The sequence below is a fragment of the Scleropages formosus genome, chromosome 11, assembly GCF_900964775.1.
Source record: "Scleropages formosus chromosome 11, fSclFor1.1, whole genome shotgun sequence".
NCBI lineage: Eukaryota > Metazoa > Chordata > Actinopteri > Osteoglossiformes > Osteoglossidae > Scleropages > Scleropages formosus.
In genome coordinates this window covers 25,182,675-25,199,314 of record NC_041816.1, presented here as the reverse complement: position 1 = coordinate 25,199,314, position 16,640 = coordinate 25,182,675, and the positions used below count along the sequence as shown (strand labels likewise).

Below are 16,640 nucleotides of genomic sequence, written 5' to 3'. Positions count from 1 at the left end.
GGGCGGCGGTGTGTGGGAGCCGGAGCCCCGGGGACGCGGCGGGGACGCTGCGGCCCGCTGAGCGCGGACTGTCCCTCGGGATGCCGCGGGAACCGAGTGCGCTGTGCGCGCTGCCGAAGTGATGGAGCGGAGCGGAGCGCCGGTGCTGCTGCTGCTGCTGCTCGAGTGGAGCTGCGCTCGCTGCGCCGTCGTCGCCTGTGCCGGTGTGTTCTCTCTCTCTCTCTCTCTCTCTCTCTCTCTCTCTCTCTCTCTCTCTCTCACACACACACATACATACATACATAAAAACACACCGTCGCTCCTTCTCCCCTCCGAAGACAAGCGAGCCGTTATTTATTTGCGACGAACAGCATCGGCGTCGTCTTGGTTACGCTCGTGTCGCGCGGGGAAGGCGGAAGCGGCGCGCGAGCCGCGGCCGAAACGCGGCGACGCCGAAGGGAAGCGAGAGCGACGCTGAACAAACACTGTTGAGTTTTGGACGGATCTGAGCGCGCGGACGCGCCTCGCTCGCGACGGATGCGCACGGCGCACATGGCGGTGAGGCGAAGAGCGTGGGCTGCGCGAGCCGTTGCTATGGCGCCGCTCCTGCACCGTTCTCCACCTCCTTCCTTGTGCAACAACTTTTGTTATCCATTGTTGGGTTCTGTACACTTTGCTGTCTTTCAGGTGCCCAAGCTGTGCTGTGCATTATCATTATTATTCTTATTATTATTAATAAAAGTTGTCAACCTGGTCTGGTGTCATCCCACCCCCCATTGGAGGTCATCTGCTTTTGCCTGTTTACAGCTTCACACTCATGTCCAGCTGTTGTGCTGATCAGTGGCCACAGTAGATGTCACTGGACAGCGGACTCTCAGTTTAGCACTGGGACCAAAACTCATGTCCCTCTGCCATGTGCACTGAAGATGATGCTAAAAATGCCTCTGTGGAGTAACAACAACAGCAACGGTGTGCATCCTCTGTGAAGTGGGCGTCGGGTGGTCGTGATCGTCACACTCCTGTGCAAAAGTCCGGCTTCCTTTACTATGTACTGTTTGACGTCTTTTTTAAGAAAAACAACAAGGATGAAGAGCGGAACGCTGAGACTAGACTTGCTTAACCTCTTAGGGTGTTGAAAATGATCATCTAGTCTCCCTCCGTCCTTTTTTGGATCAAGTCGTTCATCATCAGGTCTCTTCTTCCTTCTCCAGCTAGAACCTTCGGGATCTTCATTGACTTTTGTAGAGGGCACTTTGAGGAATCTGCCCTCCTCAGTGATCAGTGCTCTTGCCTCAACTTTTCCTGCGTTCTTCTCCACTCTCTTCATTCTTCTTCATCTGTCATCAGCTTTTGACTCAGTCGACCAGTCTCTTCTTCTCCTTTTCCTGAAAGATCTTGTCATCACTGCCTCCATACTGGAGTCTCTGAAGTCTTATCTTTCTTTTGGCTCTCCTGTCCCACTTTCCTTAAAACCTCTCCATAGGCGTACCTCAGGGATGGGTCCACAAATTTTTTTTGTCTTCTTCCTATCAGGGTGTACTTCCTGGGTTACTAATAAGCTATCACCTTTGTGCAGAGAGCATTCAAATCTTTATTTCATTTCCTTGTTTCAGCTCCCAGGTCTCAAAGCAGGTTTCAAATTGCATCTCAGACATTTTGGATGTCTGACCATCACTTGATGCTTAATCTCTCTAAATCTAACATCCTTCTATTTAAATCATCCATCCCTTCTATTTAAAATATCACCTTACATCACCCTCACCTCCAAGAGGGATTACTGCAGTTCCTCATTGGTGGGTCTTCCAGCATCTGCCACCCACCCTTTGATACGTGGGAACCCTTTGCCAGGTCAAGCTCAGCTTGTGCAGCAGCATTTCATAGCACATAAAGAGGTTTGATCTTTCTAGGCGGAAGGACATTGAGTTAGTCCAGGAGATATATCGCCACAGGCTAGACTAAGAGCTGGGTAGAGTGTGATGTTGCTTCTGGGGGCTCGACCAACGTTGACATGAGATGTCTGCAAGATGTTTGACAACATTTGACAGAGTCTCTGTGTATGTGCTCACAGCTGCCTGCAGTGGCAAGGTGGAGCTTCACACAGAGAGGAGAGGTGTGATCTATAGTCCCTCTTGGCCCCTGAACTACCCCCCTGGGCTCAACTGCAGCTGGAATATCCAGGGCGAGAAAGGCGATGTCATTACTATCAGGTAGGAGCTCCCAACAGGCTTTCTTTCTTACACACAGTCACAAGCACAGTCTCACGTGGTCTGTAGCAGCAGGTGGCATAGCTGTTGGAACAGTCACCTTGAAATCAGAGGACCTGGGGTTGGATCCCTGCTCCTGCTGTCATACCCTTGGGCAAGGTGCTTACTCTGAATTGGTGCAATGAAGTAAAATAAAAAATTACCCAACTATGTAAATGGGTAAATCGTTGTAAGTATCTTAGTGTACAAGTATAACGTTCTGCTGCCTCGGAGAAAAGTATCAGGTGAATTAATAAATCTGAAGTGACGAGATGGTCGGTAGAGTCAGGGTTTAATGTGATGAAAAACATGCTGAAATGCATACATGCATTGCTTAACGATGGGGATACATTCTGAAAAATGCGTCGTTAGGCGATTGCGTCGTTGTGCAAACATCATAGAGTGTACCTATACACACCTAGATGGTATAGCCTCGATCAAAGAGTGTACTTAGACTCACCTAGATGGTATAGCCTCGATCAAAGAGTGTACTTATACAAACCTAGATGGTATAGCCTCGATCAAAGAGTGTACTTATACGCACCTAGATGGTATAGCCTCGATCATAGAATGTACTTATACAAACCTAGATGGTATAGCCTCTATACAGTCAAGAGACGTGGTAAACACGAGATTTATGACGCTGCTGCTGGTGTAACACAAAATACTGTTTTACAGTAAACTTTTTTTATAAGTAGAAAGAGTACAGTATAGTAAATACATAAACCAGTAACATAGGTGTTTATTATCGTTATCAAGTATTATGTACTGCACATAACTGCATGTTCTATACTTTAATATGACTGGCAGCGCAGTAGGTTTGTTTACACCAGCACCACCACGAACACATTGTGCTACAATATTACAATGTCGCTACTCGATTTTGAATTTATCAGCTCCATTATAGTCTTCTTGGACCACCGTGGTACGTACGGTCAATCGTTAAGCGAAATGTCATTAAACGGCACATGACTATATATTTTTTTTAAATGGCAGATTGCATTCCCACTTTTCATTAATTGTTGGTGTTGTTGAGTCAAGTGTCCTAGTGTCATATCGAATCTTCATGAAAAGTTTCAGTAATCCCTCGTATCATATTTATTATTATTACATGTTATTGAGTGTGCAGCCCTGGTGCAAAGGCATCCACACCAGCTGGTAGCTAAGTTACCTGTAGTGCAACCATTCTAATGGTGTCCCGTAGTGAAGGTAATGTGCCTCACGGCCGGCCTTCCAACAGGCAGCAAGCAGATCTCCATCATAAACTATTTGTGGGCTGGGGGTGGGTAGTGGAGGCGGGAGTGGGATTAGGGAGCAGACGCAGTGAGGCCGTCTTCTCCACATCTGTGCATTGACCAAACAATATTGGTTTGATGTGTTTCCCTCTGCAGAAATACTAACCAGGTTGGGCTGGAAGCTCCCTACAGCCCCCCAGGCTCCCCACAGCCCCCTAGGCTCACATTCAGAGGCAAATACAAACACCCGAAAGCTTGCAGCACCGAAAAGGTCAAACATGTGGGCAGTAAACCCAATTGTGGCTCTTTACCTTGCTGTAATGGGACCTTAATCCGACCAGTATTGATTGCTATAAATCTGTGCTCCTGGTCTCCAAGATGCTTAGTACAGAGCACCATGCTTTTCATTGTCCTAATATCATACAACACCCTCCTTTAATTAACACGTTGGAGTCGAGCCAGGGGGTGTGATGTGATGTTTACTGGCAGCGATATGTGACCAAAGCCCGTATTTTATGTTAAAATCAGTGTTTTTTCATTATGTTCACATTTATTCATATAGCTGATGCTTTTCTCCAAAGCAACTTACACTGTTAAGGTTATAATTACTGCATTTACCCATTTTTACAGCTTGGTAATTACCTTGCTTAAGTGTACTACAGCTAGAGGTGGGGATCAAACCTGCGACCTTTGGGTCCAAAGGAAGTAGCGCTCACCACTATGCTACTACCTGTCTACACAGCTCCTTGGAAGTCTATGCATACATGAGAGGAGCTGCAAAATGGGCCAGTTCTAGCCCCACCTCTGCCCCTGGGTCACAGAAGTGATCATTTGGATAGTAACACATCCCACTTGGTGTTCTGCTCATGTACGAGGGGTCAGCTGGTATTGTAGTAGTTAGTGCTACTGCCTTTGGATCCAAAGGTCACAGGTTTAATCCCCACCTTTGGCTCTAGTACCATTAAGCGAGGTACTTACTATAAATTGTTCCAATACAATCACCCAGCTGTATAAATGGGTAAATAATTGTAAGTTGCTTTACAGAAAAGTGTCAGCTAAATGAACAAACACCATATAATTATACGCTGTGCGTACACCCATAGTGCTTTTTTTTTTTCAGAATTGAAGACACTGGACGTCCAACCCTGACGTTCAGTGACTAACTTGAGAAATGTCCTCCTCTTAGTTAGCATCAAGGACTCAGTCTCTCAGGTTACGAAGATGAAATATAATATCTGCATACGTGGTTGACCTCCAAGTTGCGCGTTCCTCTGCAGCTTCCGCAACTTTGACCTGGAGGAGTCCGGGAAGTGCTCGGGGGATCGGCTGCTGCTGGGCCCCACATGGAGGGACGAGTACCGAGTGTGCGGTGCCCTGCTGCCCCCGCCGTTCATCTCCACCCACGGACGCGTGTGGCTCCACTTCCACTCCAGGGCAAACAGCTCAGGCCAGGCGCAGGGCTTCCGCCTCTCCTACATCCGGGGTGAGTCCCTTGGTCACAGCGGTAAAACATACACCTCTGAAAGGGGGTACACTTTTAACTGACTTTTTTACTGCACTGGCTTCTCAGCGTACCGGAATAACAGTGGCTAGAGGACAGACTATAACTCATTTGAGTCATATCCTAAATTGTTAATAATGCAGACATCCCTTCATTTATGTGCTAGTGAGCTTCTGTAGAAATTTTGGATAGAAGTATAATAGTTCAGGAAGCAATCTGTGCTTTTTATTTTTTTATTAACTGTGAACTGCATTAAAATATTACAGTTTTGAATATTATGTGTTATGAATATATATTATGAAGACACACACGCATTGTTTAAAAACGGTGTCGCGGCGAACCGGAGCCTAGCCCGGCAACACAGGGCGCAAGACTGGAGGGGGAGGGGTCACACCCGGGATGGGACGCCAGTTGCAGTCATTACAGTTAGAAGCTTACAAGTACCTTGCTTAAGGGTACAACAGCTGTCTGTCTGTGTGTGATTCTCTCCGTACAGGCAAGCTGGGCCAGAGCAGCTGCCAGGGTGATGAGTTCCTCTGCGGGAACGGCAAGTGTCTCCCTCGCGCCTGGAGGTGTAACGGTCTGGACGAGTGCGACGACGGGACGGACGAGAGGAGTTGCGCACCCCCGCCGACCGAGTCCCGACCCGGCCAGTGCCCCCCTGCCACGTTCCCTTGCGCGCAAGGCCAGTCCGTCCGCTGCCTGACGGAGACGCTGCGCTGCGACGGGGGCCGCGATTGCGCCGACGGCTCCGACGAGGCCAACTGTCCCGACACCTCTTGCGGGAAGCGCTTGAGCAACTTTTACGGCTCCTTCGCGTCGCCGGACTTCTTCCGGCCGGCCCGTAGCGCGGAGGAGCTGCGCTGCTCCTGGATGGTGGACACGCGGGACCCCAAGCGCATCGTGCTCCAGCTGGACCTCTGGCTGGGCTCCGGCGACGCGGTGCACGTGTACGACGGGTTAGGGGAGCGCGCCGACCGCCTCCTGCGAACGCTCTCCTCCGGCGACAACCGACGGCCCGCGGTGGTGGAGTCGAGCCGCGGGCAGCTGACGGTTCTGTACCGCGCCGCCCCGCTCAGCGCGGGCCACGGCTTCAACGCCACCTACCAGGTGAAGGGCTACTGCTTCCCCGGCGAGCGACCCTGCGGCGATGACCAGGGCTGCTTCTCCGAGCGCCAGCGCTGCGACGGCTACTGGCACTGCCCGTCCGGCCGGGACGAGGAGGACTGCCCCCTCTGCCAGGCCGGCGAGTACCCCTGCGAAGGCGCGAGCGGTGCTTGCTACGTGCTCTCCGAACGCTGCAACAACCAGAAGAAGTGCCCCGACGGCTCCGATGAGAAGAACTGCTTCGACTGCCAGCCCGGCAACTTCCACTGCGGCACCAACTTGTGCATCTTGGAGACGTGGCGCTGCGACGGGCAGGAGGACTGTCAGGACGGCAGCGACGAGCGCGACTGCCTGGTGGCCGTACCGCGCAAAGTGATCACGGCGGCGCTCATCGGCAGCCTCGTGTGCGGTCTGCTCCTCGTCATAGCGCTGGGCTGCGCCTTCAAGCTCTACTCCTTGCGCACGCGCGAGTACAGGTGGGTCCCCCGCAGGACCGGCCGTAGCTTTTCGGAGGCCCTCGGCAGGATTTTAATCTGCCCCCATCCCGATGCGATCGGTAGTCGTCCCCCCTTATCCGCGTGTTTGCTTTCCGTGGTTTCCGTTACCCGCCGTCAACCGCGGTCGAAAATGTTAAATGGAAAATCCTAGGAATAAACGATTCGTAAGTTTTAAATTGCGCGTGATGTAATGTTGCACCGTCCTGCCCGGGATGCGAATCATCCCTTTGTCCAGCGTATCCACGCTGTATACGCTACCGGCCTGTTGGTCACTTAGTAGCTTTTCCATTATTGGATCGACTGTCGCGGTATCGCGGTGCTTGTGTTCAGGTAGCCCGTTTTTTTAATGAAAAAACTTTATTTAAAAAATTAATACTTATGAGGACCTCGGCATTGCTCCTTGGTTTTATTCCTTCTTCTTCTTCTGTATAGGAAGAAACATAGTATATATAGGGTTCGGTACTATCCACGGTTTCAGGCGTCCGCTGGGGGTCTTGGAACGTATTTCCCTGTGGATAAGGGGGGACTTCTGTATTGCAATTTTATTTTATTAAATTTTGTTAGTAATTAAAAATTTTTCGTTTTCAAAATTGACTGAATAATTATGATGCACAAAATCACAGTATATATATATATATATATATATATATATATATATATATATATATATATATATATACAGTGTGTGTATATATATATATATTATATATTATATACTGTATATATAGATATATGTATATATGTAGTTTGGTAAGTAAAGACTTTCTGTTTCATCTGTTCAGTTGGTTGGACGCGCTAATGAAAGAGGGGACGGAATATTAATGACGCCAAATCACAAAAGCAGGTTAATTTAGCATCTGAATTTTGACCAAGTGCAAAGGTAGCAATAACAGTTTTGTCATTTAATTTCTTTTGGCTCGTAGTTGGAGAATGAAGAGGCAGCTTTACCCAAAAAAAAAAAAAAAAAAAATAGTGTTACCGTATTGAGAACATTCTGTTTAGTTTTATATATCAATAATTTAAGTTTGCATTTAGGTGACACTTTTCTCCAAAGCAATGTACAATGTTCTGTTACTTACTATTACAGGTGGTCCCCGATTTACGATGGGTCGACTTAACGATTTTTTCGATTTTACTATGGTGAGCTGGCGATGGACAATCAGTAGAAACCGTACTTCGAATTTTGAATTTTGATTTTTTTTTCCCAGTCAAGCAATATGCGGTATGATGCTCTCACGATGCTGGGCAGCGGCAGCGATCCCCACCTCCCAGCCTGTCGCACAGAGGTGTACATTAAATGTATTTTCGACTTACGATATTTTCGCAGAACGTAACCTCATCGTAAGTCGGGGACCACCTGCATTTACCTATTTGTACAGCTGGGTATTTTTACTGGAGCAATATAGGGTAAGTACCTTGTTCAAGGGGATTATAGCTGGAGGTGGGAATTAAATCTGTGACTTTTGGGCTCAAAGGCTGTAGCTCTAACAACCGCTACATTTCTTTCCATTTCTAAAGAGGTTTTCAGCTCTGTCACCAAGCTACATGGTCACCAAACGGTTACTGGTTTGCGAACAAGTTGATGAAGGCTTTGAGTGTTATTGTCTTCAGCGTTTTTTTAAAATGCATTAAAACAGCAGTTCTCAGCGCTCGTCCTGACACCCCCACGCTGGTTTGTTTTCCCAAACATAATGAAGGAATGAATCGGCTGTGATTGAGCTTGAATGAATCACTCTGTGTTCAGTTGTTCAGTGAGTAAAGCTGGCAGATGAATGCGTTTTTATCTCATTTTTACTTCATGAAATGCAAATAGTGTTCGTGGTTCAAATTAATCAGTGGTTACTACGAATATGCATATAAATCAAAGCTCTAAATTCAACATTTCTAGCCTGTGAGTACGATGCCTATTAGTGCAGAGTCTCTAAGATATTTAAATAAGGCTGACGGCTGCAAGGTGCTACAGCAGATCCGGGTACGCCCTTTAGATGCGATTTCGAATTTGGCTGCATCTGTGTAGAGTTCTCCCCATGTTCACAGAGGTTTCCTCCATGTGCTCTGGTTTCCTCCCACGGCGCATGCCTGCATGCTTGTGTGTGTGTGTGTGTGTGTGTGTGTGTGTGTGTGTGCCTCTGGCTACCCTGTGATGCATTGATGAGCTACCCGAGGTGTACCACCGTCTCTTCCAAGTTGCATAGTTCTAATTTATGAATGTTCTGCTTACATTTGCTTGGGCAATTTGCCCTGTAAACTTTCAGGTATATTTTCTGAAAGATGAGAAAATGCCATATAAAAGAGTATAATTGCAAGTTGTCTTGCTTGAATAAAATATCTCCCATCATTATTTCACATTTTCATGTGAAATACCTGCCATGTTATTTAAATTTATAGCCATCATTTGGTTGTTCTTCATTAAGCACTGAAGAAGAGCACACTACAAAAGATGGAGAAAAATGAAATATCAGTTCTGGATGATACATGGATACGAGCTCCATTGATCCTAAAGCGGGGATACAGTGTGCATGTAGACTAAGAGCAGCACTGAGAGCTCACCTGGACCAGTCCACTGCTGAAAAATGTTTCCAGAGGCCACGGTGAGTGCTCTGGGGTGCCAGGTCCAAACTCTTGCAGGCTGCTTCCTCATTCGCAAACAAAGTGGCGCGTGAAAACCCGTGGGGTATACAGCAGGAATTGAAGTACCCGTTGTTCCCAAACATGGCAAACGCACCACCTCTCCTCACACCGTACCGCTGGTATCCATGCTTACGTGGTCTAAAACCCATTCACAGTCAGTTTCTGCAGCCCCAGCATCCCTGCTGAAGCCCATCCAGAACACCAAACTTCCATGGGACAAGCACAGGTTGCTCCTCAAGCAGCTTGGATGCCCTTGAATAAAAAAGTATTGATGGATGTGTGTCTTGTGAGGCTTTTGGTGCAGATAGCACTCGAAATCACAGTTACTGTACAAGTGTCCCTGTTGAGCTCCAGCTTTAGATGTCCAGTTTCTGATACCAATGTGTGTGACGGGAGCGATGATGGAGAGCTGGGAGATAGATCTGTTTTGGGACTAATTGCTTTCAGTCTCACTTTGGTGTTCACCATGGCTCAACATACTGATTTTGACTTTGAAGGAATTGGTCAAGTGGATGTCAACATTCCACCCTCTGCACCCTTGAAAGGCCAACTGCCAAAGTTGTTCCTGAGTCGTTTTAAAGCAGGAATCGCCACACCCGTGGACGCCTAATCTTCAAAACCTCGAAGTTAAAGAGCAGTTGAACTTTTCGAAGGACTTCGTTTTCAAGGGATGACACACATGTGCAATGGCTTGGTCCAAATTGATTTTCTAATCCGGGCGATTTTCGCTTCAACGTTGAGGGATCTCTCGACAACCCTAGCTCATGGTGCGTCTCTCTCACCACAGAGCATTTGAAACTCAGATGACCCGGCTGGAAGCAGAATTTGTGAGGAGAGAAGCACCGCCCTCATATGGTCAGCTGATTGCCCAAGGCCTCATTCCCCCAGTGGAGGATTTCCCTGTCTACAACCCTTCTCAGGTGATGGCTTTACTCCTGAATCTCTCCTGTGTTCTCTATTTCCGCTTTTCAATCCTATCAGTTGGGTTCATTTCTGTCTCTTCTTTGAAATCTAGCAAATTATTATATGTGTCAGATTCACAATTATAACTCATGTATAGTACACGGTACTGATTTATCATCCAGCTGTAACAGATGAAGAACAGGCACACAGCAGCCACTAGGATGTTCTGAGAGGTTTAGAGTTGGACACAAGCTGAGGATGGGTAACAAGCCCACTGAATCCCCAACGAGGCCCTTGCTGACAGTCCCTGATGTATCCTCAATCCCAGGGTTACATGTGCCTGTGTGTACAGGTGGTCCACACTATACAACAGTGCACTGTAGGTTGTTTTGTAGATATATTAGTCCTTAAATTGTGATCGTGTCTTCATATAAGAAACTTTATCCCAACAGACATGATGCCATGCAAAAGTATTCAGACCCACTGAAAGTTTTCAGCATCGCCTGGATAACGAATTATACTCACATGTCCTTTTTTCAATCATTATTTTTATTGTGAACTCATATGCTCTAACACCAAATTGCCAGAGCCAAAGTAAGTATATGTTTGCAGATATTTTAAATAAAGTGGAAAAATTGAAATACAGTAGTCCCCTCCTTATCCACAGGGGATACGTTCCGAGACCCTCAGGTAGCACCTGAAACCGCGGATGGTACCGCACCCTATATATACTATGTTTTTCTTTATACAGGAGGATAAGAAAGAAAACTAAGGACCAATGCCCAGGTCCTCATAAGTATTGATTTTTTTTTAAATAAAGTAACTGAAACCGTGGAAAGCGAACCCACGGATAAGGGGGGACTACTGTATGCTGTTTGCGTAAGTATTCAACATGGTACATAGTATTCAGAGCTGGAAACTGAGCTATGTACACTGTATTTTTCTATCAATTCTATATAGAGCTACTCAGGCCATCTATGCTGGTTTAAACAGCAGCATCAGATAGTCTGTACTTTGGGACTTGCGTGTCTGTTGGGGAAATCCACCTTTTTTCTCCACTCAGTTGTGTGTCACTTTGGAGAAAAGCATGTGCGAAATTAATAAATGTGAATGTCGGTAGATGGGATGATGTCAGTGGTGTTCGGTTCCATCAGTTTAGCGGAACGAGGCCCAGGCCGTTCACCTGCCGTCAGGGCCGTGGTGCTCTGTGTCTGCACATCTTCCTGACCTGCTCTTGAAACATTGACTATATTTTATGGCTCAGATCGAGGATGTGCTTAGTGTTTAATGGAACGAATCTGCTGACCCAGTGCCCTCCCCGCAGGCCTCCATGCTCCAGAACATCCGCACAGCCATGCGCAGACAGATCCGGCGCCACTCATCCCGCCGTGCCTCATCGCGCCGCCGCCTGGGGCGCCTCTGGAGCCGCCTCTTTCATCGAGGGACTCGTCTGCGGGGTCAAATCCCGTTGCTCACACCCCCCGGTGCGGGTCGGCCCCCCCTCAGCACCGGTGGCAGTGCACACAGCTACCAGGCAGTTGGTTCAGGGGGCGGAGCAGCTGTTGCTGCGAGCTGGGCCCTGCCTGCTTGTTCCTCAGTGGGCCTGGCCCTGCAGGGGGAAGCCGGAACCGTGTACCATCCCCCTACGGACTCGCCGTCTTCACCTCTGTCTCCACTCAGCCCCTCCTCGCCACCATCCGCTTCAGACACTGTGGAAGAGGAGCTGTGCGCAAACTCTCCCAGACTTCCAGAACAAACTGGGATCTGCAGTAGCCACCCTAACCCCAGAATCCTCCACGTGGGGCAGGTGGACATGGAGGGTTCTAGTAGATATCATGAGCCCGGAAACATGCCCGGCAGCTCGGCGTGTTCCCTGAGCCGCAGGGCGTCTCGCAAGTTGGTGCAGGGCTGGGCGGCTAACTTGCGCGGCGTAGCGGTGAGACGGTACTCTCCCCTGGGTACCCCACCCAGCACGGACTCCTCTGGTCCACCTGCTCACGGCGAGGGACACGTTCAGGGCGCCTCAGGGATCCAGAAGGACGATCAGACGTGCCAGTCTCAGGTGGTGGGACAAGCAGCATCAGGACCCAGTGCAGGCAGGGCCTCCCCGAGCAGCGATGAAGATGATGAGTCCCTCCTCCTTTGCTGAGCTTAGACATCGAACCTCACACCGTCCTCAGTTCTTCACTTTAAGTTTCTAACCTTTACACTCACCTTCCCGCAGACTTGAATCGACTTTAATGCTGGTTTTGCGAATCCAGTTACCTCGGGAATGATATGGATATGGAGACGGTATGTTGAACACTTGGCTCTACCAGATTCTCTTGTCTCTCCTACTGTTCCTATCACTCTCCTTCTTGACCCTCCATAATTTCACTGTCATATTAGTTTTGTGGGAAGGGTTGATGGGCGTTGACATGAAGTTATTGGTCATCAAGTCTCGTCACGCTCCTACATTTGTACTCTTACAAACAGAAGTACTACTTCTACCTACTACGTTCACTGTTTTTTTTTTTGAGTTGAAGAGAGTAAAAATGGGTACTGTATACATGATACGGCATCTGCGATTTCACAACAACACATTTCGGTCATTTCCTTTGTCACTTGCTTTGCCAACACGCCACATTTCTGTTCTCCCAACACTGCGTTAAAGGAATGAATCTGTTTGGCAAAAGGGACTGATCTCACTTGGAATTAAGGGAATGGCATTTGTTTAATCCAGCCCACTACATTTTGACTTTGGCTGGCTAAATCTGTGTGCGTCTTAGTCGTGGTGTTTCATGGTAGAGTATGTTTTAGAGTAAAGGTTTGTGCCTTTTAAAGGAACAAACATCTCAGGGATTAGTACTGAGAGAAGAAAGCGAATGAGGGAACCTCATCGGAAGCTACAACTGGCTGATGTCTTGGCTGGAAGCCGTTTTCAAGGTTACTGGTGAAAGCCCAGTCTAATTGTAATATTTCGGCCTTGCTGGGGGAATCAGTAGGACCTCCAGGTGGAGTGATGCCGGGAACATAATGGTACATCATTATGTCATTGTGTAAAAGAAGAGCATTTACGTTTTCACTCCTCCATTTACTTTTTAGGTAATTTTACTGGACCGTTGTGAAATTCGTGTTTTTCCCCCATTGAAGAGGCTTTATATTATGTGCTGTCACCTTGTTGCCTCTTATCAAACATCGTTCAAATGTATGAGGGAAACGCAGAAGTCTCAAGCTCTTATAAATCAACATTTGTGACCGTGTGTATGTGACTGTACTTGTGTATTTTTTTGTGCTTTTCACTGGATCCCTTATTTGTGTGAAAGAAGCAATAATTCCCTGCTTTCTTAGTGTAAAGGAAGTGTGCCGCCTCCTTGCCAGTCCATCCACTGCTTCCTGAGATGGGCTCATGTTGTTCATTTTAAAGCCTTCCCTAGATGCTCCTCACAACTGATGGCCCTTTAGCGCATGCAGGCAGGTTCTTCATGTGATTGACTTGGAGGATCATCTTGAGATGCACACATGGCAGGCAGAGCAGCCAGAAAGTGAAGTTCTGAATTGTGGGGATACGTAAGAATTTTACTTATTTTGAATGGAGAAAAATATGTCTTTGAGTGTGGAAATTCAGTAGTGATTGTTTTTCAGTAGGTCTGGTTGAATGCTGTGTAGATTCACTGGTTCTGAGCAGGGTATTACTGAATGCAGTTTTTCATTCTTATTATTTTACATTTTTGCATGTTTAAAGGATTCCTCAAGTCATATTCATTACATGGTGCCTCACAGTAATAGTCACATAAATATGTAATAGAAAGTACTAATCTTAGTATTGCATGAGTGTCATGCAAGACTTGAAATAACCTCATGGGAAATATGCCCCATAAATTTAGAGCAGAACTCCATTTGTCGGAATATTAATCTCAATATATCAACAATGCACAAAGTATTCAGAAAGTTTTGGAAAAATACTCAAATGTATGAATTTTTCCCACACAGCTCCAGCTGATACTTTTTTCCATTTTTTCCGTTAGTGATGTCAGCCCAATCTCTCTTGATAAAGTTAATGCCGGCTGGAGGTTGGGTAATTCAAGGAAATTCAGTTTTTATTCTTGAGTCAAATCAGAGTTGCTGTAAATTGGATGTTTGTCTTTTGTGAATTATCAATCCTTCTGCTGGTAAGCATCCCCACATCATGATGCTGCCACCGCCATACGTCAGCAAACATGTTTTTTGAGTTATGAGCAGTGTTTAGAGCCTTCCTCTGCCTTCAATTTGTTTTAATTTTCTTACCTTTCATTCACATTCACTGACAAGACTAGTGATCCTTGAGTTTCAGGGCATAAGGGAGTTTTATTTGCTTTAGCCCAATTTTTTTCACTCATTTAAACTAGACCTAGCAGAGCAATGTGTACTAATGGAATTAGGAACTATCTGTTGTCATTTTAATGACTTGTTCAGTTTTTCCAGCTGTGTTTTGGGTGTAGTGGGTTAGTTATATTGACATAACAAATGTGTATTCCTATTTGAAAGAGAGAAATCTTAAGCAATGAAACACAAAAAGCATCTGAATACTTTTGCAAGTAATTGTAGTGAAGTGTTACATTTAATCAGTTATAACTCTTAAAAAGATGTGACAGTGTTTTCATTCCAGATATTAAATCTGCACATTTTTGGTCACAGCAGATGCAGTTTGCTGTAAAAAACAGCCATTGCTTAAGGTCATATTCCACTAAGTTTCTGTCCTTGGTTTCCAGGCAACATTCCCACAGTCCGTTTGTTCATCAGTACAACTCTTTTGCTTTCTCCGTTCTTTATGAGGGTGATGTCAAATATAGTTTGTTGAAATTCCCCTTGTGTAATTTAATTATGATTTTTTATTTAATTTTTTTTTTGACATTTTTGCTTTATTTACCCAGCCAGAATATAAATGCCCTTTCCACTTCAGATGACGAAAGTGCACTTTCTTCTGATTTATAAGTTCTGAAACTGTGGAAATGTGTGATTTCACATTGGAAACTTCAAAATCAGAGCTGTTCAGAAACGTGGTTCATGTTGTGTGGTTTGGCAGTTAAATGCCATGTGCTTGGAAGAGTAAACTGTGCTTTTGATTTTCATTAACATATTTAAACAAAATTTGTTGAACCATGATGTGTGTAACATTATCAGTCCTCTTGTTTGTAGCAGCAGGATCATTTGCTCCGTTTTCAGATAGTCTTGTTTGCCAAGCACTACTTTGTAATCCTCTGTTATTGCACACAGCAATGTTCAATGTTCATATGTCGTGGTTTAGTTTTGTTGGCTCATTTGTGAACAAAAATCCACACGTTACATCTTTATTTTAGAGATGTAACGTAACACATGTATCATATAACATGAAAACTGGAAACAAACGTGAGGACTCTTGAATGTGTTTGAATTTAATGTCTGCGTAAGAGATTGTCCAGGTGTCATGAGGAGCAATGCCCCCTGTTGCTACATCACCACTGCTGCTAGCGTCCACAGTACATCCCTCTGAGTGTGAACTCCCAACGTTACACACACACACACAGAGCCATGTGATTTCTCGTATAACTTCTGATGAATGATTAACAGCACATTTTTTGCTTTCTGATAAAAGTATAAATGGGTGTGTTTGAGTAAAGAGGGGGTGCAGTGGCGCAGTGGGTTGGACTGGGTCCTGCTCTCTGGTGGGTCTGGGGTTCAAGTCCCACTTGGGGTGCCTTGCAACAGACTGATGTCCTGTCCTGGGTGTGTCCCCTCCCCCTCCAGCCTTTTGCCCTGTGTTGCCGGGTTAGGCTCCGTGACCCCATATGGGACAAGTGGTTTCAGGTGATGTGTGTGTGTGTGTGTCTGAGTGAGACTGCTCTTAGAGTACTTAGTAATCTCCAGCATAAACTTGAATTTTTCCCACAGGCCAACACTGGGTTTTGGACAGAGTGTTACCCTCCCTCCCCCCAACTTTATACAGACCTCTGATTGCCCCCAAGTGTCTTCTTGTCCCCATGTTTAATAAAGTTTGGTTTCATTACATTGGGTCTGATTACAAGTCTCTACTACACCAACAGCAAGTGTGCACCTAACAGTCTCCTTCCTCTTTCAGCAAACTTCACATAACCCCACACACACACACACACAATGTCTACAAGCCCTTCTCGCTGCGAGCCGGAGCTTAACCCACCAACAGATGATGCACCGCAGGCGGGACACTAGTCCGTCACTGGGCAGCCCAACCAGGATTCAAGCCCCAGACCTGCCGCCCAGCAGGCCCTGACCAAACCCGCCGTACTACCACCCCCCCTTGACCACCCACATTTTTTTAATATATATATATATATAAAAATAGATTGTGCCTCATTTTTCAGTTTCAAGTTTATTACACTAATATTATTTTTCTTTTACAACAGCAAAGTACGCTACAGATGCACAGGAAAAATTCCTAGGAATGTATCGCACTGTTAAACCTTGAATCTATGCAAATAATTTATTATAATGTGTTCACGGCTGGCGTGCCCACTGCCACGGGCTTCCTCTATATGTAGAAAGGTGCCAAGCCCAAAGGCAGCAGTGA

The 16,640-nt window shown here is 46.3% G+C and overlaps 1 protein-coding gene across 1 annotated transcript; it reads left to right on the top strand.

The window, feature by feature from the left end:
- lrp3 (low density lipoprotein receptor-related protein 3) lies at nt 1–15,798 on the top strand. Its single transcript, XM_029256130.1, has 6 exons — nt 1–203; nt 2,048–2,186; nt 4,735–4,940; nt 5,455–6,541; nt 9,981–10,113; nt 11,421–15,798. Exons 1-6 carry the CDS (start codon nt 122–124, stop codon nt 12,243–12,245), a joined length of 2,472 nt encoding a protein of 823 aa, XP_029111963.1. The 5' UTR covers nt 1–121; the 3' UTR covers nt 12,246–15,798.
- The last annotated feature ends 842 nt before the right edge of the window (nt 15,799–16,640 follow it).

Bases quoted from the DNA above. Each gene is read 5' to 3' on its own strand.
- lrp3 (XM_029256130.1), top strand. From the start codon at position 122: ATGGAGCGGAGCGGAGCGCCGGTGCTGCTGCTGCTGCTGCTCGAGTGG. The intron at 2,187-4,734 runs GTAGGAGCTCCC...GTTCCTCTGCAG, and splicing joins GGCGATGTCATTACTATCAG to CTTCCGCAACTTTGACCTGG. The intron at 10,114-11,420 runs GTGATGGCTTTA...CCCTCCCCGCAG, and splicing joins CTGTCTACAACCCTTCTCAG to GCCTCCATGCTCCAGAACAT.